General features: G+C 37.7%; 2 protein-coding genes across 7 annotated transcripts in view; both read left to right on the top strand.

The window, feature by feature from the left end:
- The first annotated feature begins 145 nt into the window (after positions 1-145).
- On the top strand, positions 146-5,150 carry LOC126875074 (H(+)/Cl(-) exchange transporter 5). Of its 4 annotated transcripts, none has more exons than XM_050637738.1 (11): positions 146-337; positions 1,843-1,952; positions 2,053-2,236; positions 2,343-2,686; positions 2,756-2,917; positions 2,987-3,274; positions 3,341-3,523; positions 3,609-3,823; positions 3,901-4,461; positions 4,565-4,942; positions 5,032-5,150. In XM_050637738.1, the coding sequence occupies exons 2-11, from the start codon at positions 1,854-1,856 to the stop codon at positions 5,120-5,122; spliced, it is 2,505 nt and encodes an 834-aa protein (XP_050493695.1). In that variant the 5' UTR covers positions 146-337; positions 1,843-1,853; the 3' UTR covers positions 5,123-5,150. The 4 variants fall into 4 exon arrangements, with proteins under 4 accessions (XP_050493695.1, XP_050493692.1, XP_050493696.1 ...); XM_050637735.1 differs by having other exon boundaries at positions 147-337; positions 2,337-2,686; XM_050637739.1 differs by having other exon boundaries at positions 147-337; positions 2,029-2,236; positions 2,337-2,686.
- Positions 5,151-5,468: 318 nt separating this feature from the next.
- Positions 5,469-20,410, top strand: part of LOC126875063 (sodium channel protein 60E-like) — a 22,567-nt gene continuing 7,625 nt past the window's right edge. Inside the window, exons 1-20 of one of the 3 annotated variants that reach the window (XM_050637696.1) lie at positions 5,469-7,288; positions 8,073-9,956; positions 10,863-11,071; positions 11,161-11,381; positions 11,967-12,147; positions 12,294-12,371; positions 12,455-12,596; positions 12,707-12,841; positions 12,912-13,141; positions 13,231-13,790; positions 14,200-14,292; positions 14,526-15,939; positions 16,016-16,331; positions 17,343-17,459; positions 17,559-17,717; positions 18,579-18,875; positions 18,993-19,147; positions 19,283-19,769; positions 19,921-20,240; positions 20,345-20,410. The exon at positions 20,345-20,410 is cut by the window's right edge and continues 294 nt beyond it. In XM_050637696.1, the coding sequence (XP_050493653.1) occupies positions 8,532-9,956; positions 10,863-11,071; positions 11,161-11,381; positions 11,967-12,147; positions 12,294-12,371; positions 12,455-12,596; positions 12,707-12,841; positions 12,912-13,141; positions 13,231-13,790; positions 14,200-14,292; positions 14,526-15,939; positions 16,016-16,331; positions 17,343-17,459; positions 17,559-17,717; positions 18,579-18,875; positions 18,993-19,147; positions 19,283-19,769; positions 19,921-20,240; positions 20,345-20,410 (6,605 nt within the window). In that variant the 5' untranslated portion in view covers positions 5,469-7,288; positions 8,073-8,531. Of the gene's footprint in view, positions 9,957-10,862; positions 11,072-11,160; positions 11,382-11,966; positions 12,148-12,293; positions 12,372-12,454; positions 12,597-12,706; positions 12,842-12,911; positions 13,142-13,230; positions 13,791-14,199; positions 14,293-14,525; positions 15,940-16,015; positions 16,332-17,342; positions 17,460-17,558; positions 17,718-18,578; positions 18,876-18,992; positions 19,148-19,282; positions 19,770-19,920; positions 20,241-20,344 lie in introns of those variants that run through there. The other 2 variants (XM_050637695.1, XM_050637697.1) reach the window with 2 other exon arrangements.

The raw sequence follows: 20,410 nt of genomic DNA, 5'->3' as shown, positions 1-20,410 counted from the left end.
TGAAGTTTATCTTTTAAACTCTAAACAAATTTTGAAATGTGGTAAGTAAAATCATTTGTTCAATATAGTTCGGTAAGATGGCGCATGGTGACATATTTAATCAAATAAAGAGTAAGAAAGTAGACTAAGTGAGTAAGAGAAACAGAAAATGCTTTGACAAGTCTTTACTTTTAGTCCGATACTCGTAGTTTCTCCTTGATTAAGAAGAAATATTCGCAATTTTAAGGCTAAATTTGACCTGCAAGAAAATAAATGACATGATTCGATGTTAAAACAATAAAAAAGAGAAAGGATATTCATGAATGGAAAGCTGAGAAGCATTCTACCTGAAAAAATGGTAAGTATGATTGAACAACTCGACAATTTGATCTGTCGAGAATATGGTGTCAATTCTAACCTTGCAAAGGTTGAATATGGTAGAAACTGTCTTATAGTAAACTTCACGTAAAATTTATGAATCTTCAATGATTTATTTAAACATCTGTTCGTTTCAACCTTTTTTCAGACCTTTTTCCTGCACATTACATGGATGTCGATAACCTCACCTTCAACTTGTTTGAAGTAATCAAATTTTCTCATTTATATTTCTCTCTCTGCTTGCTTCTTTTTTTCTAATTTACATATTTGAAAGACAGAAATTGGTCCATCAAAGTCAATTGTAAAAGTATCATAATGACGTGCCGATGAACGGTCTTCATTCGAAATTTTTTGTCATTTAATGTATATTGATCACTTCAATATTTCCTGTTATCTTATAGTACCGCAAATAGTTTATTCAATTCAATTATCCAAATAAATTTTAAATATATCTGTTATCTGATCTGTCAGTAATTATTTATGAGTAATTAATACGTTATACATGTACCTTATATTATATTTGCCTTGCAGATAAATTAAATATAATTTTTAATGAATATTAAATAAATTTTCTGTAAACAAAGAAAATTTATATAAACTTTTTTATCATTATCAATAAGTTAGAAAAGATTAATCTAACAAAGTATGTAAATCTATACATATTATACTAAGTAATGTATCATATGTATACAATTTTATTTATATCATCTTTTTGTTACTTTTAAATTATTATTTTCTTCTAGATATTTTTATTCAATTATTTATAATATTTTGAGAAAATATTTTCAATATTCTGATAAGTATATTTTGCATTTACATAATATTTAATATTGCTACATTTTTTTCGATTTTGGAAAAGACAATGCTGTTTATTTATAAATATTATGCTGCACATGCAGATCAAAATTATGCTTAATATGAAGACTATCATAAGCCTATCTCATAAGATAAAATATTTTTATATATAACAGTGATAAAATTAAATTAGATTTTCGTTATACAAGGTTTATGTTTAATATTATCTAAAAACTAAAAATCAATCATATAGTATAGTCATAAGTATTGTCATATATTATTACGTAGTATATATCAACAGAAAGTATTTTAATTTTTAAGATAAACATTTTATGTATTATTCATCAATATAATCCTACACAATGTACCTACAACATGAGTGTAAGATAATCTCCTATGAGATGATATTACTAACGTACTTAGTAATGTAGTCAGAAACAAAAATACTGTGTTGAGAGGAGTTATTATACAATTATATTATAAAATAATCCATTTAAGTTAGTGCATTGTTTAACTGTTAATACCGATTTTATTAATATATTTGTTAACGAGAATTGAAGAGATAGTATTTTTTATGTATTTATTTTATGTGAAAATATTTAGTTGTTATTAACTTATTCCTTATTTTCAAACATATTATATACATGTACATAAATAAATTATGTATATATATTCAAGTTCCTTTTACAGGTTGCAATGCCATGGAGAAATTTCCACTGAAAGGTACAACATTATCGAACAATACAATTCCACAAAATCATCAGCATACATTAACTACGTACCAGTCAGTTGATACAAAGGTAAAAATTAATATATGAAGAAATTTGATAAGAGAATAATAAAAAAAGGAATAATAATAGTAACAAAAATTTAAAGAGTGAAAACTTTGATTAATTATAGATAGAAAATTCAGATGATGTATACTTCGTAGAGGATGTCCGATCGCGAAATCGAAATACTGCACGTGACAGTACTATAAGTAGCGACGACGACATGCTGGAAGTTAATAATGTAAATTCCCATCATGGACAGAACACCGTTCTTTCGGAACACTGTATCCGTATCGACGATGCTTCCTCTCACAGTATGTAATAAATTATGTAATTTTTTAATATTGTAATTTACACTCAATTTGTAAAAATGTAGAACACAGTTTCATTCTGTATTGCTCAATTGTATTTCAGTTTCAGTTGATTCCGATGACATTCCTGGTATCGGACAATATGATGACTTTCACACGATTGATTGGCAACGAGATATCGCTCGAGATAGAATGCGTCATCGATATATTGTGAAAAAGAAACATGATTCTATTTGGGGCTTAATCAAGGGAGCTCATGATGCTTGGTCTGGATGGCTCTGTGTTTTGCTAGTTGGTCTCTTTACAGGAGTCGCAGCAGGTATTATAGATATAGGGGCTTCTTGGATGACTGATTTAAAATTTGGCATATGCCCACAAGCATTTTGGTTAAATAAAGAACAATGTTGTTGGAGTTATAATGAAACAACTTTTGACGGTGGTAACTGCTCTCAGGTGTGTGCTTTATTATTATCTTTTCTTTTATAATAATGTTTAAGTTTGTATGTCATAATCTTCTTTCAGTGGTGGACATGGCCAGAAGTATTTAGTCAGTCAAAAGATGGTGCAGGACCATACATGATCTCGTATATGTTTTACATCGCTTGGGCTCTTTTGTTTGCTTCACTTTCCGCCTCATTAGTAAGAATGTTTGCACCATACGCTTGTGGTTCAGGAATTCCTGAGGTAAATATATAAAAAACGAAAATAAAAACTATAATGAATTTTTAATTATACTGAAAAATCATGTTTTAGATAAAGACCATCCTAAGTGGATTTATTATTCGTGGATATTTAGGAAAGTGGACATTAATAATTAAATCAGTAGGTTTGATTCTATCGGTCTCAGCAGGTTTAAATTTAGGCAAAGAAGGGCCGATGGTTCACATAGCTTGTTGCATAGGAAATATATTTTCTTATCTTTTTCCAAAATATGGCAGAAATGAAGCAAAGAAAAGAGAAATTTTATCAGCAGCTGCTGCTGCAGGAGTTTCAGTTGCTTTTGGTGCTCCAATTGGGGGTGTTCTTTTTAGTCTTGAAGAGGTATGTATCGGGAGAATGATAGTTTGATATATCTAATGGTTGAATATATTTAGCAACATTTTTCAGGTGAGCTATTACTTTCCACTAAAAACTTTATGGAGATCATTTTTCTGTGCCTTGATAGCTGCTTTTATTTTACGATCTATAAATCCATTTGGCAACGAGCACTCTGTGCTTTTTTATGTTGAATATAATAAGCCTTGGATATTTTTTGAGCTAATACCCTTCGTCATGCTTGGAATAATTGGTGTAAGTTTATCTTTCTGTAAATTTTCTTCCATAGTTTTCTAAAGATTGTTAAATTACCCTTTTCCCTTTCTCTTTCTTTCAATAGGGCGTGATTGCTACTTTGTTTATTAAAGCAAATCTGTTTTGGTGTCGTTATCGTAAAACTTCAAAATTGGGCCAGTATCCAGTTACCGAAGTTCTAATCGTAACAGTTGCAACTGCTGTTATTGGATATCCAAATCCATATACACGAATGAGTACAAGTCAACTCATTTATTTGTTATTTAGACAATGTGGAGTATCAAATGCAGACATTTTATGGTAGAAATTCCCTCTCTTATTTTTCAAAATTAACATTAGTTTTAAAATATAGTAAATTTCTCTTTTTGTTTATATAGTGATTATAATAGAAACTTTACTGCTGTAAAATCAGCGATTGAAGTTGCAGCAGCTGGCCCCGGAGTTTATAAGGCGATATGGCTTCTCGTCTTAGCATTAATTCTAAAACTTGTTATGACAATATTTACGTTCGGTATGAAAGTACCTTGCGGATTATTTATTCCATCACTTTGTTTGGGAGCGATAATGGGCCGTATTGTGGGGATTGGAATGGAGCAACTAGCGTATAATTATCCACATATTTGGATATTTAGTGAAGCATGTTCAACTGGTGTCGATTGTATAACTCCTGGACTATACGCAATGGTTGGTGCCGCAGCAGTTCTCGGCGGTGTTACTAGAATGACTGTTTCTCTCGTCGTAATAATGTTTGAGTTAACTGGAGGTGTACGATATATTGTACCGTTAATGGCAGCCGCTATGGCAAGTAAATGGGTCGGCGATGCTCTTGGGAAACAGGGCATTTATGATGCTCACATTGGTTTGAACGGTTATCCATTTCTTGATAGCAAAGATGAATTTCAACATACTACTCTTGCGGCTGATGTCATGCAACCTAAGTAATTGCACCATTATCGTTAAAATATTATATTCTTGTAAAATATCTTTGATTTGATTTTTACGTTTTCTCTTCATAGTTAACAAGCCTAACGATATTTTCAGACGAAATGAAGCCCTTCATGTGCTCACTCAAGATTCAATGACAGTCGAAGACGTTGAAAATTTATTGAAAGAAACGGAACATAATGGTTTCCCAGTGATAGTTTCAAAAGAATCTCAATATCTTGTTGGCTTCGTGTTACGAAGAGATTTGAATCTTGCAATCGCAAATGCCAAACGTATGACAGAGGAAATTACTGGACAATCATTGGTTATATTTACAAATGGAAACAACATTCAAACTCATTCTCCTCCACCACTTAAATTGAAAAAGATCCTTGATATGGCTCCAATAACAATTACCGACCAAACACCCATGGAGACTGTTGTTGATATGTTTAGAAAGTTGGGATTAAGACAAACCCTTGTTACGCATAATGGGTAATTACTTTCTATTACTTTATGTATTACTTGTTTTGTGTACGATACAAGATTATATTAACTTTTCATGGCTACGTTCAACTTTGCAGCCGACTACTCGGAGTTATTACAAAGAAGGATGTATTGAGACACGTGAAGCAACTTGACAACGAAGATCCTAATTCTGTATTGTTCAATTAAAATTTATATAAAAAATATATATATGAGAGATACAGTGTTTTATAATGCATGGTATCAACCGAGCAATTGGGTACACTATACCAACAGTATGGTTTTTGATATTTTCATATAATCGTTAACAAGAAATTTGTTTTAATTATTAGTGATTCCAAATGAGGATATAATAATAATAAATAGGTAAAACAGTTTTAACTCACTGCACTATCCGAGTTTTTATATATTTCATTAAGGCAAATCTCAATTTATTTACTATATGTTTAAAAACTTAAAGTTTGGGAAACTAGGAGAAGGAAAGTAATATTAACAGTGCTTAATATGTTTTACAATTCTTTATATTTTCAGTTTTCGTGTTGATCGAATGTGTAAAGGTGTTATATTGTATTTGATCATACAATTTTATAATGTAGCATGAAATACGTTATATATATCACATTTAAAAACGTTATATTTCTTGAATCTATAACTTTGAATCTTTATAGTGGAAACAGCGAACCAAATAATAACACGTTTAACCGTGTTACATATCTAGGTAGAGTGTCACGTAACGCAACAAATTTTATTGCTTGCTATTTACAAAACTAATCGGATTTAAATATTAAGAATAATATGAATTTTATTTTTTGAACATCCATTATGCATACGTATATACATATATGATTGAGATTAATGTAATTTTTCTTGCTTTTGCTTGATATATTTTAGATTAAAATATTCCAAGAACTAATAGAATTTCTATAAACGATGATCGAAAGAAAATAGATTATTCCATCTAGAGTAATTTTAGTCCATGTCCAATCCAACATATTCTTGCTGATTTAAAGGACAAATTATGAAACTTTAAGGAATACGAAATCTTTTCTTACACATGAAAAAATTAAATTTATGATCATGTCGATTTTCAATATACATATGTATATATGCAAATATAGTACGACATGTACGCAATATATATAGACGAATGAACTTTATGAATATTGAGGTTACATAAACGTAATATATATGAGTCTTAATATATATGAATGTTAAAATATAAATGTAAAAATAAGTATTATTTAAATATTATTTACAGCAAAATCTCATAAACAAATATTAATAATAAATCGTTATTTTTATTTCAGTTAATTTCCTGTTCTTCTCTTAATGGTTGATCTTTATAGGGGAGATATAAATAGATGTCCAAAGGACGAGAAAGAATATAATTATCAATAAACGAAATACCAAAGACAAAATTATTCATTCACGAATACGAAGTATCAATTAACGATTTTTAGACATTTCTCGACAAACATATACTTTTAAGAATTAAGCATTGTATTATACATTGTACTTAATGAAAATTGATACCAATCAAATACTTCATCTAGCAAAAGCAACGCTAGAGGACAAATCAATAAGTATTTGAAAGATAGTTTGTAGTTATAGCTATATAGCCTGAGGAACTAGGACGTTTTATTCGAAATTTAAAGTCGATCAAAGAGAAAATCGTAGATGAATACCGCATGTGTCAGAGAGGAGTGGAAGATTCGCGAGAACAATTTTCGGAATAGCAAGGAAACGTTGGAATGGGAAAGTACGATATGGTATTTTAAAGGATTCGAGACAAAGAAATAAAGTAGGAAAAGAGGTAATGATGTTCTTAACTCTCTTCTCAAAGCGAATTTCATGATTTTATATACAGCACGGTACATATGCACAAAAGAACGAGGCTTTTTCTGCGAAACACTAAACAATCATCGCCATGTTTTATCGTTAAAGTCGTTTGTGTTTGATTTTCGGGAGGAGAAAAAGAAAAAGAAGAAGAAGATAATATTGGTTGAGAGAAAAAGGAATAATAATGTTTGTTGACCACAGTATCACCTGCAGGGGTCAGTTGTAGCTAGAGTGGGGGATAGCGAAGAGCATTCGTGCAGGCTGGTGGTTCGCTAGTTTCGCGGTAGCGATAACCCCCGATGCGCGTGTGCATGCATGTATTTCGATGTGTTAGGTTTAGATAGATTCGCTTATACAGGGAAAGAGAGACCTCAAAGCCGTTTTCCTCGGTCGTTCAATACGCGCGCGCGCGAAACGAATCGACTTCGTCCCATAGTATCGTCACAGTTCTCGTCGGAGACGTTCGTGATTTTGCACCCTTGTTCAAGTCACAATTTACCGAACTATATGACGAGGGTACACCACGGTTTCCTTTCTTATTTTCCTTCATCTCTATTTCTATCTTCGCCTTTCTTTCCCTCCAGTTCTCTTTCTCTTACTAAATCCTTCGTTTTCTTCGCTGCCTCCTTTCTCTTTACGTTCATTTCTCTCGTTATATTTAAATACGCGTTAATTTCTATCCTAATCCCATTCCATCCCATCGTTTCGATTTTAACACATAATATCGCGTTCCCCTCGGCTCGTTACTCGCAAATTTATGTGCCTGATTCTTTCTTCCTCCTCATCCAATTGGTCGACACGTCGTTATCATCTCATTTAAACCCAATTTGGAACGCTATTCAGAGCCCAAGCTTTGAATCTCCTTGGATAAAGCAAATGGTAAATATGATTCGCGAGTGTCATACGTTACTGGAGTGACCAGTAATCAACAGACTGGTTTTTACGTCATTCCTTGTTGTTGTTGTTCTATCTTGTTATTCGGCATTGTTTTCTATTCGCGATGCGATCAACGACGGGATCGTGTGTGAACGATATCCAGGTGACGACGTCGCAGGCCAGGCCGGATTAGGGGTACATCGATCATCAAGATATCAAGGAAAAATCACGCAACGTCTCTTTCGAGTATACTCTAATACTTCCCTCCTCCTTCCTTGTTTTTCCTTGCTGTCCCTCGTCTCCCGGTTTCCAATCATCTGACCGACTCTTCGTCCTTCCTCCCTTTCTTTTCATTATATCTGTTTTTCTTGCTTTCGTTCTGCTTCTTGACTTTTTTACCGCTTGGTGGTGAAACGCGCCGCAGTGGCACGATCGTCATCGACGAAAAAAGAAGAATCTATATACTGTACCGCGACACACATACGAGTTCGCGCTCAGTCAATAGCAGCTGCATCCTTTGAAATTTCAAAAGAAGTACAAACACAAGAGCATATCCACAAGTGCGAAACGAACGCATCGTGATCGAATACCAGACACGGCCGGCGATCAAACTAGCGGGGAAGAAACTGCTGCCTTCCAGCCTGCCGTAATACGGTGGTGCTACGACGATATCGAGAAGCAGGCCCAGTCGGCGGTCAAACAGTATTATGCGTTTTCTACGCTTTTGTTTATTATCGAGGGAAGAGATTCTTATGGATGAATGTGCACGAGCTGTCGAGTCGCGAAGGTGAAAAAGAATAGAAAGGAAACGCGATAAGCTGTACGTAGGAACCGCAACGATGAAAGGTACACATTTCGGTGAGCCGAGGAACCAAAGATTCCAATGATACCTTCGCAAGGTGGCCGTGAGGGATACAAAGGTTCTGCCAACCCTCCGAGCAACGGCTCTGAGGACAATGGCTTCGCTAATCGACCCCGAGTGGCGGGCCTTTACGCGACGAATCTCTTCAGAGAAGAGCTCGTTCGATTCTCGTCAGGAGAGGCTACTCGATCTCATGGTCTCACACGAGATACTCTCGAAAGATCGCCACGAGAGATTGGAAGCCAAAGAAGTTTAAATCTCCCTACGGGCATAGCCGAGGAATTCGAGCTTTTGGATCGGTCAAGAGTCGGGATTTCGAGAACACCCCAGCCATTAAGGAGAGGAGAGACGGACGCTGCTGGTTACGAACCTAGATTCAGATTCGATGAATCCGCCACCAGACGAAGGGATCATTATGGATCGCCACCTGTCGAAAGGATTCGCGAGGGGGAGGACGAGCAACAGGGAGAATGCATTGCTCGATCCGCATGCAGTACCCTTCGTGTGTCTCTCCTTGAGTTTCCGCGCTCCGAGCAGACGACGTGGATGGAGTCGGACGTTGGTGATTCTAAGATACCTGTTTCAACCGATGATCTCGCTGGGAGAAGAGGGCCAGATGACAGTTCGACGTTCGTTACAACTTCTGCCTCGATACTTATCTCTCCCGCGAGTGAGACCAGCGAATGCGATGCAATCTCGCCTCCGGAAGTGGAGAAATCATCACCGCCACCGTATACAGGCCTCAGTCCGCCGGAGTATACCGGCCAAGAGTACGAGACCAGCGAAACACCTTCGCCGATTTTTCCAAATTATCCATTGACATCGTACGCGGAAGAGACACATCACAGACGTTCGAGGTCGTCCGTTTCGGACGCCGGGCTTGAATTCACTGCTGCACGTGACGGACGTTTAAAGCGTGATAGCCGATTCGAGTCGGAGCCGGAGGAAGCTTTGGCGGAAGAGATCGGCAGATCGAGGCGAACCAGATCGAATTTAGAAAGGTCTACGGACGACGATATCTCGAGATCTAGAGATGTGGCGAGGCTGCGACCTCCCTTGGCCGCAGCAGCAGGTGTTTCGGCCGATTCTGGGACCGGTGATTCTGGAAGTGCGGAGATCCAAGTGGATCCCCTCGGCATTCCCAGAACAACGACCGCCGGTGAAATTCTAGATGGAAGGAACGGAGTTGAGAATGGCCAAGCCGCTAGTAAGTCGTCCATTAAAACTCCCACCGGGAACAATAAGCAAACGGTGAAACTCTTCACGAAGGAAAGTCTCGACAGGTTGGAAAACAAGACCGTACAGCTCGTCAGAGATTATGGCTTTCAGCCGAAACGACGAATGTCGGTCGAAGATGGTGCGGTGCTTCCAAACAAATTCGAACCTTTCCCAACTGAGCTTTACGGTAGGCCTCTCGAGGAGATTGACAACTTTATCTACGACGAGGTACGTCTTTAGACTCCTGCTTTTTTAAATTATTTTATCGGTTAACCGTTAGTTAACTTGTGATATAATTAGTTAAACGTCATATATTCAATTCGATTAATATGCAGGCTGTGCCGCAACATCGGGGAACCCCTTCACCACCATCAACTCTGCACATGGAAGTAATAGAAAAGGTTCATGCGAACATGCGCACTGTTCTATAAGCAGCTATAGCGAGTTGAGTTATAACTTTGGACTTTTTTTTTTACAACTGGACTAATTCTATCAGAAGATGGAGACGGTCGAAGTAATCTCGCGTACCTATTTACAAACGGAACTCGATATACGACGTTGAACTTTGTATTCTACGCCTGTGAAAATTTCCATTCGATGATAAAACGTCTCCAATCTTCGCATTTAAGCAGGTCATTTTGATTGCATCTCGCGAAGGTATGCAGATACAGTTTGTCAAAGAAAAACCTCGCTATAACTCGGAGACAAGGTCGTATAGAGCATATGTTTAGACAAACCCTTTTCATCTTTCATGCGCAGGATCTACTGCCAAAGTGATTCCCCGATATTGCCGGACACCCCCTGTATTTTAAGGTAGAGAAGGAATAATTATAGGATTAACATGATTTAAATTTATGATACAATTGTAAGGTTGCAAAAAAAAAAAAAAAAAAAAAAAAATAGTTGCTCGTAAAAAGTAAAACTAATCACCTCGAAACTAGTCGTTTGATTTTTTAGTCGTTAAGAGTTTCACTCGATCTTACTAATGTCAGTCTCGGAGTACGTCATATGCGTTTAGTTATCGAAAATAGCAATGATATCGCTATTTCCTTTTAATTATTAAAAAGAATATTTCTTCTGGCATATTCATGGCGGAACATTTGATTCATGTATCACTCGTACCGTGTGTTTCAGACATTCTGCGTGGTATCGAAGAGATTTCGTAAAAATTACATTCACCGATTCACGGCGACAAACAGCTGGTTCATATTTTCCCCGTGGAATCCTATAAGGCGGTATTGTATTTACCTAAGCACGAATCAGTACTTCGATTATATAGTCATGGCTACGATAATATTAAATTGTGCCTTCCTCGCCATGACGGAAACTATCGAGGAAGCCGAGTAAGCATTTTCACGGGGCGCGCGCAACTTCTCGGATTAATCAAACCTCTAGGAATATAATACGTCGCTTCTTCTCTTTTGTTTTCCAGATATATATTCTTAGCTATATACACGGCCGAAATGGTGATCAAATCGATAGCCAAGGGATTTGCGCTCAATAAATACACTTACTTGCGAAATCCGTGGAACTGGTTGGATTTCGTGGTGATCACCAGTGGTTATGCGACTATTGGAATGGAAGTAGGAAATTTGGCTGGGTTGAGAACATTCCGAGTATTGAGAGCCCTCAAAACTGTTTCCATTATGCCTGGTAAAAATCTTTAAGAAAGCCGACTTTCCACAGACATCTCCCTTTCTTTTCTCTCTTCGAGATTAGGAGAAAATATCGTGTAAAACCCGGTGGCTTCCTAGACCTTGGAAGCGACGGAATTGCAAATTGGTTTCTGGGGATTGCCGTGTTTCTTTAGTTGAAATTACTTTACCTTATCAACACAAAATCACATCAGAAATTTCCGACATTCGTTCGTTCCAATTTAGCTATATCGTCTGCTATGATATACATGGTACACATATAGATAGTGCAATAAATGAAAGGAAGTGATAGTAACGTGATATAAATGCGATAGGGCAGGGATATGCTGGTTATTCGGCTATTACAAAGTGGAGTCATGACTCGAAAAAGATTGAGAAATATTGGCGTTACAGTAAAACATAAACAATATCATTATCGGTCTGATTGACGTGAAACAGACAGAATTGACACAATTCGTAAATCAATGAATGATCAACAAATTTGTTAGAATTGTCTATCAGAAAAAGTTATAAAAAGAAATTGCTTTCGTAAGAAAATAATGGGATGAAAATAAGGATAATCGTTTATCGAATATTTTTGCAGGCTTAAAAACCATCATCAATGCATTGTTACATAGTTTTAAGCAACTTGCCGAAGTAATGACGCTCACGATCTTCTGCCTGATGGTTTTTGCACTTTTTGCTCTACAAGTTTACATGGGTGAACTTCGGAATAAATGCGTAAAAAATGTGGAATTCAATAATACTCAAGTCGATTGGAGAGAGTACGTATTGTTCGCCGTAATATGTTCTACTTAGATTCTAACATGTTGCTTGCAAAGTATTTATACGGATACATATGTATTAACTTGAGAGACAATGGCTCGTTGACTCTCAAGAGGCATTAACCGATACCTTGTACCGTCCGCAGGTGGACTTGGAACTCGTCCAACTGGGCATTCGATGAAGACGAAGAACCAATAATTTGCGGTAACGCAACCGGCGCCAGGTTAGCCAAACTTGGTTCTTTATTACGCGCGACTGTTTTAAATGATATGCCAATTTTAATTCGAGAGAAACCCTACGTTTTAGGCACTGCAACGAAAGTTACATCTGTCTTTGTGTTGGCCCAAATCCAAACCATGGATATACAAATTTCGACAACTTTCTGTGGTCGATGCTCACCACGTTTCAACTGATTACTCTGGATTATTGGGAAGACGTCTATAATAAGGTAGTTGGTCAACTTCTTTTCCGCACGGATAATTGTTTCGCCAAGGAATCACTATTTACATAACAAGTTAGTTTGCGAGGTATAAAAAGAATTGCTATATTGGTTTTTAGGTATTGTCGGCGTGCGGACCTATCAGCGTCTCGTTCTTCACGGTGGTCGTGTTTTTCGGCTCGTTTTATTTGATCAATTTGATGCTCGCTGTCGTTGCGCTGAGCTATGAGGAGGAAGCCGAAATTACGAACGAGGTATATAATCGTTGTAATTGTTTACCTCGAGTTGTCTGCCTTTGACCTTATCTTGCAACTGATACGACAGGAACGAAGAAAGGACTTAACCGACCATCGCGAGGACTCGACGTTTAGTTTCGACCCGACAAAAATCAATGTGAAGACGCTTGCCAAAGAAAAACAAAAGAAATTAGACGCGAGGAAAGGAGTTCTCCTAAGTAGTTACACGCGCAAAAAAACACGAAGAAGAAGACGTGGGAGAAGCACTGCCGGTTCTGGTTCATCTGGTCAAGATAAAGGTGGCTCTGTGCCAAGCAGGTATACCATTCGTCATAATAAAGTCGAATTGCTCGACAAATAAGAAAAATCGTTTCAATGATTTTTATTGTAACTTTCTGTTCGATTAGGTCGGTGACGCCAAGCCCGAGCCCAAGTCCAAGACATTCGAACGTTCGACCGTCTCACTTACTTCTACAAAATATTAGCCCACGAACTGTAGAGAATAACAACGGGGTTCATAGATTGGCGCCAAATCGTGGAATGCTTCATTCTCGACAAGCAAGTAACAACAGTAATCAACACTCGTCGTTAGACGACTCAGGCGTTGTCGACGACCACGATGGCGACGATGTCACATCCGTAGAAGAACACGACAGGCGTGACAACAAAGAATCTAGGGCCCACTGGCAAGAGAGGATACCTACGAATAATAACGCCGATGGCAATGTCGAAACTAATGCGGGTGAAACGAAGAATGAAACGAATAACGAGACAGAAGTGGACAATGAAAGAGAAAAATCACAGGCAACTCATTCCGGGGGCTATCTTCGTGCGCCTACGAACGTTCCAGTTTCTCTTGCCAGCGGAACTACTAGAGAAATTCGAGTGTTTAAATGCAACGGCGTGAAAACGAAGAAACAGATGTACACCTTGCCGCCAGAGTATCTATCGCACATTGTTATTTTAGGTAGGGGCAACGAATTTTCTTCGTCGTTTGTACATATTCAAAGACAAGATTCGGTAATGATGCAGAAAAGGTGGCCTCAACTCCAATGACTTTAACCTTGAGATATGTTGTAGAGGGGAAGATCCTTAGTAACATGTACTTTGTTCGAGGCGTGGGACGATCGTGATTCAAAAATTACGTTAGGTTAAATTTTTTTAGGGAAATCCTATAAAGTCTAATCGTAATTTATTACTATTTATAATAATGCAACAAATATCGTTTTCCTTTTGTCATAACTTTCGAACCACGATCGTCTCACAACTCGGACAAAATGCACGTTACTCATAATCCTAACCGGAACATTCCATACAAGATTCCACATAAGATTCCATACAACAGTTATAACGATTCGTTTATCGCTGGGTTTCAGATGATCTTCCCGATAGAAATTGCGAAAAGTGCATCCAATGCTGTATAGATTACGAGGGTTGGCTACGATTTCAGAATTGCTTGTACAAGGTAGGTATTCCAAAGAGGTAAAAGTAGAGTCGAGAGAGGAGCGTCTTCGGATATGAAAGCAAGTATTTCTATCTAATATAACGAGTTCGATATTCGTTGCGGATATGTTAGTCAAGCTGAATGATAACGAATAACGAACCAGTTATTAGTAAAATACGATAAATAAGGCTAAGGATAGCAAACGAGAAAAATGAAAACGCTTGACTCTCGATTGACCAGTGGCTCGTATCTAGGTAGTGAGAGATCCACTATTCGAGTTGACAATCACATTGTGCATCGTCCTGAACACTGGTTTTCTGGCAATGGAACACCACGGAATGAGCGAGTCGATCCGACAGGCGCTCAACATCGGTAATAAAGTGTTTACCAGTATCTTCACCTTCGAATGTTTGCTGAAACTGTTGGCGCTGAGTAAAGATTTCTTCGCCAACGGATGGAACAATTTCGATTTGATAATAGTGTCAGCGTCTCTGATAGATCTTACCTTCGAGCTGGTAGACGGCCTGTCCGTGATACGCGGACTGAGACTTCTGCGTGTGTTAAAACTGGCACAATCCTGGACGACGATGAAGGTTCTTCTCAGTATTATTATTTCAACGATCGGCGCCCTTGGAAATCTCACCTTAGTTTTGGTGATCGTGATTTATATATTTGCCGTGATCGGCATGCAATTATTCAGTAAAGACTACACTTTGGACAAATTTTACCCAGATCCGGTACCACGGTGGAACTTTAACGATTTCTTTCACTCGTTCATGATGATATTTCGTATATTATGCGGAGAATGGATCGAGCCCCTGTGGGACTGCATGCGAGCAGAAGAAGAAGACGGGCCCGAGGCTTGCTTCGCCATATTTTTGCCAGCTCTCGTAATGGGTAATTTCATGGTGTTGAATCTTTTTCTTGCTTTGTTGCTCAACAGCTTTAATTCGGAGGAATTGAAACAGAAGAAGGAGGAAGTGGGCGATGACTCGAAACTCGCAAGATCGTTCGATCGTATCCGTTCGATTATACGGAAGAATAAATGTTCGCGCTTGTCTCAAGCTGTCGCTAAAGGGAAAGGGAAGGATGCTCGTTTCGAAAAGATCGTGCGACGCGTAATAGATCGGTCTGACAACGAGACTAAATACGCTATTCAAGAGACTGTACTCAGCCTTCCAAAAGATAACGTTTACAATAGATCTTATCAAGAAAGTTTAAATCAGCCCGTTTTTTCTTACGATCCAATGTACTCTCAGTCTCAAACGGAAGAACAAAGATACGGACAAAGGGAGAAGGAAGAAGAGAAGGACGCCTCGCCTGACGACGAAAACAATTATTCGAGTAAGGAAAAAGAGATTGAGGCAAACGAAGGCAAAGAGGAGGAATGTCAAGAAGTCGATGTCGTGAGAGACTCTTCGTCTTCGAACAAAGCACCAGTTGAGGAAAGAGTCGCGATGCTACCTCAGATGGATCCGTTTCCTAGACCCGAGGATCGGGTACCAAAACGACCTTGGCACGCGCTTGTCAGCTACGTCGATGAACTGACGGTTGGCGGTAGGAGAGATAGTAAAGGAAAATACATCGATGGCATGGGTTCTTTTCCTGGATTTGGAAGAAGCAACCGACGCAAAGAACCGCAGGATTGCTTTCCACGACAGTGTTATCAGAAGTAAGAACCTACTGCTGCACTTTGAATTTCTCTCCTGCCAGCGAATCAATATGATAGAAATACGTTATATGTGCAGGTGTACCTGCATCGACCGGTGTATTGCAACAGCTATTGGCAAAAAATGGATCAGAATGCGAACAGTGATTCTTTCAGTCGTTGACACGCCTGCCTTCGAATGGATGATCCTAGTTTTCATTTTTGCATCCTCCATAACTCTTTGTTTCGAAGACATTTATCTAGATGATAATCCTTTCTTGAAGAAAATCCTCTATTGGACCAATCTTGGCTTCTGCGCGCTTTTCAGCATTGAGATGTTACTCAAGTGGTTAGCTCTGGGTTTCTGCAAATATTTCACCAGTTTTTGGACAATCTTGGATTTTATAATTGTCTTTGTAAGTAGAGCCTATACATTCAACAGCAGCATCGATTTCATATCGTATATATGTGTTTTCGTGTATGTGTAAGCGGCAGCATATACGTGCGCGCGAGCGCATGCTGTGTAAATTTTAACGTCCATCGTTGCTGCATGGATTTTTCATTCCCGCTGATCGTAACTATCCTGTTGCGATTTCGCTACTTTTTCTCACTGTTTCCTTCATTTTTATGCATTTATTTCTCAATCTTTTATATATGTCGCCTTGCGGATTCAGGTACGTGCGAAATTAATATGTTGCTCCTATTGCATCCAGTTATGGTTGAACTATATTTCTGACGCTTTACGTCTTATTTTGGTTCATCATAATTTCGCTAATGTTACCTAATTTATTTACCTCTTCTTCCTATATTATCTGCCACTTTCGATATTTGTGGCGGTCATAACGTTAGTTTTAACATAGCAATTGTAAGTTTATATTTTACAATTGGTTATAAAAATTTGTGCACGACATACCCTGAGTCTACGAATATACAAGGCTCAATAGAAATTAATTAAAGATAATTTCATGTAGCTTTTATACAAGTCTTCTTACTTAATGCGACAAAAGAATGTATTCTAACTTTTTATACATTTATAGATATGTGTACCATGGATCGAAGAGAATACAGGATTTGACAGAAATAGTGCAGCCCTTAATCAGTTGTAAAATGCTTGAAAAGAAACTCATCAGTACTGCTTTGCATGACATTCTAAACACCGTTATTATCGATGTTTCGCTGGCTGTTCATACAAAGTAGCTGTGCAATTTTCGTTTATTCAATTCCTTGTAATTTGAAGTTTGTATAGAAAATTCGTAAATATGAGAATTTGGAACCATTTTCTTTTGAGTTAAACAAGCACTAATTACTACATTAAATTTACGATAATACACTGCCAAGCTAAATGTACAAGCAGCATGTTATTTTTTGGAGGTTCGAAGAAACGAACGTGTCTTTTCAACAATTGTAATGTAACTTTTCTTGAACAGGTATCAACATTTAGTCTGTTGATAGAAGAAAACGAAAATTTAAAAGTGCTAAGATCTCTAAGAACCTTGAGAGCACTGAGACCATTAAGGGCGATATCGAGATGGCAAGGCATGAGGGTAAGGAATTTGCTGTAGATTATGCTGGTAGATTGCTGGTAGATCTCCTGGGAGCTTGAAATTTAGGAGTATCGGCTGTTTCTTTTTTGTCCTGGCTAGATCGTAGTGAACGCGTTGATGTATGCGATACCTAGTATATTCAACGTGCTCCTCGTCTGTCTCGTGTTCTGGCTGATATTTTCTATTATGGGTGTACAATTTTTCGGCGGCAAGTTTTTCAAATGCGTTGACGAGTACGGCGAATTATTAGATATATCAGTAAGTAGAATCTCTTCTCTATCCTCTTTCTCTGCTTTGACGATGGCAAAAGCAGAGTACAGTGGAACTCTGTTTATATGAACGAAATTTTAGTAATGTCTAATTAACTGAACTCTAGCTGAGCTTCTATCATGTCTGGACTACCGTCCAGTATTAATCCACTTATATGAATGTCTAAAGAAGCGTTCGCTCGATCGATATTATTGTCAATATTTAAGGTTCTTAACATTGTATCAACAATATATCGGGTTAGACTTTAGGAAAAGACAGACTTTAGGAGCATGCAGCACTCATCAAATAAGCAGTCCCGGATTTACAAGACGTTTTCTTACTTCAAATCTGTAACATAATATTTAAATATAACGTTTTCCAGCTGGTGAACTAGACGTGGCTGGCCTGTAACATGACACTCTATATATTGATCAGCTGGACTCTAGAGGATCTGTTAAACTTGATTCAGACTAACGATCACTGTACGGTCAGATCAGGTCGAATCAGGCACAAGTCAAGAGATTTTCATTTGGCTTGAACCGCTTACTGCGAATGCTCTTATTGGATCATGTGTAAACGATTTTGACCGGTACCTAATTTAACGTGATTTGACCGTGATCGCTGGTGCGAATCGTCACTTACATAGGAAAATGTTCAGAACCTTAAATACCGACAATGATATTAACAATGATGTTGGTAGGTGGGAAGAAATAGGTGGACTGCTATTTCTAAAATTTCATAAAAATATATGAACGAGCTGGTTATATGAACCAACTTGTCCCCCGACAGGTTCATATAAACGGAGTTTTGCTATATCAGGTTGCGAAAAGCAAGAAAGGAATATTCGAATCGACGAACGTTACTTCTTAGATCGTAAACACGAAAGACGACTGTCTGAGGAAAAATTACTCTTGGGAAAATAGTAAAATTACGTTTGATCACGTCGGAATAGCTTATCTAGCTCTGTTCCAAGTAGCCACATTCGAAGGGTGGATGGAGGTGATGCAAGATGCAGTAGACGCAAGAGGTGTAGATCTTCAGCCTCAAAGAGAAGCAAACATCTACGCATATTTCTACTTTGTGATATTTATCGTTTGTGGCTCCTTTTTTACACTAAACCTCTTTATCGGAGTAATTATAGACAACTTTAATATGTTGAAGAAAAAGGTAAGAAACACAACCGATCAAAAAGACGTTATCGAAGAATAACTCTATTACGTATTTCATCGAACGCTGAAACATTTTTTCCATTCCCCTTCTTATCCTTTTTATCCCTATTTTCAGTACGAAGGTGGGGTGCTAGAAATGTTTTTGACCGAAAGTCAAAAGCACTACTACACTGCCATGAAAAAGCTTGGCCGTAAAAAGCCACAAAAAGTGATAAAGCGTCCGATGAATCAAATCCTCGCAATGTTTTACGACCTATCGAATTCACGCAGGTAACGAATTTCAGTTTTACTTGTTCATTTACGTTCCCTTTTTTCTTAACTACTCGTCTCTTTTTTTTTTTTTTTTTCAAGAAGCACGACTACGTTTTGCCAATTTCGTTTTATAAACAACTACGATGTTTCCAGATTTGAAATAGCAATTTTCATTTTGATATTCCTCAACATGCTGACAATGGGAATCGAGCATTACGATCAGCCTCATCCAATCTTCTTCGTTCTCGAAGTGTCCAACGCATTTTTCACGACCGTTTTCGGTTTAGAGGCAATCGTGAAAATAATTGGGCTTCGATATCATTATTTCACGGTGCCATGGAACTTGTTCGATTTCCTCCTCGTGCTGGCATCCATATTAGGAATATTAATGGAGGATATTATGGTAGACTTTCCGGTGTCTCCGACGCTCCTGCGAGTCGTGAGAGTGTTCAGAATCGGTCGAATCTTAAGGCTCATAAAGGCAGCCAAAGGTATTCGTAAACTGCTCTTCGCTCTGGTGGTTAGTCTTCCGGCGCTGTTCAACATCGGTGCCCTGTTAGCTCTAATTACTTTTATTTATGCCATTATCGGCATGTCAGTTTTTGGTCATGTTAAAAAGCAAGGCGCGCTCGATGATATGGTGAGTAAACGTTATTAAAACCTTATCATCTATTTCTCTGAATCTTTATTCCTCCGATCACATATTATCTGAACACGACATGCTAATTGATATTTCTTTGTTTTTCTCTTTGTGTTTTCCTTTTCGTTTCTTTTTTTCTCATTTTCTGTAGGTAAATTTCGAAACTTTTGGTAGAAGCATGCAATTACTGTTTCGATTAATGACATCGGCCGGTTGGAATGATGTGTTAGAGTCTTTGATGGTACAACCACCGGATTGCGATCCGACTCCGACTAGTCGACAAATGAATGGAAATTGCGGATATCCTCTCTTGGCAATAACATATTTTACTTCTTTCATCATAATCAGCTATATGATAGTTATCAATATGTACATTGCTATTATCCTCGAGAATTTTAATCAGGCCCATCAAGAAGAAGAGATTGGTATCGTCGAAGACGATTTAGAAATGTTTTACATACGATGGTCCAAGTAAGAATTGCTTTTGAACTGCCTTTTTATGCGTATAACAATACTATCTTTGGTTATACTTTCATTCGGGATTTGGCATTAACGTATGTAACTGTGATTCGTAGGTATGATCCGCACGCGACACAGTTCATAAATTTCTCGCAATTAAGCGATTTCATAGCAAGCCTGGA

The sequence above is a fragment of the Bombus huntii genome, chromosome 17, assembly GCF_024542735.1.
Source record: "Bombus huntii isolate Logan2020A chromosome 17, iyBomHunt1.1, whole genome shotgun sequence".
Lineage (NCBI taxonomy): Eukaryota > Metazoa > Arthropoda > Insecta > Hymenoptera > Apidae > Bombus > Bombus huntii.
This window is presented reverse-complemented; position numbering and strand designations above follow the sequence as displayed.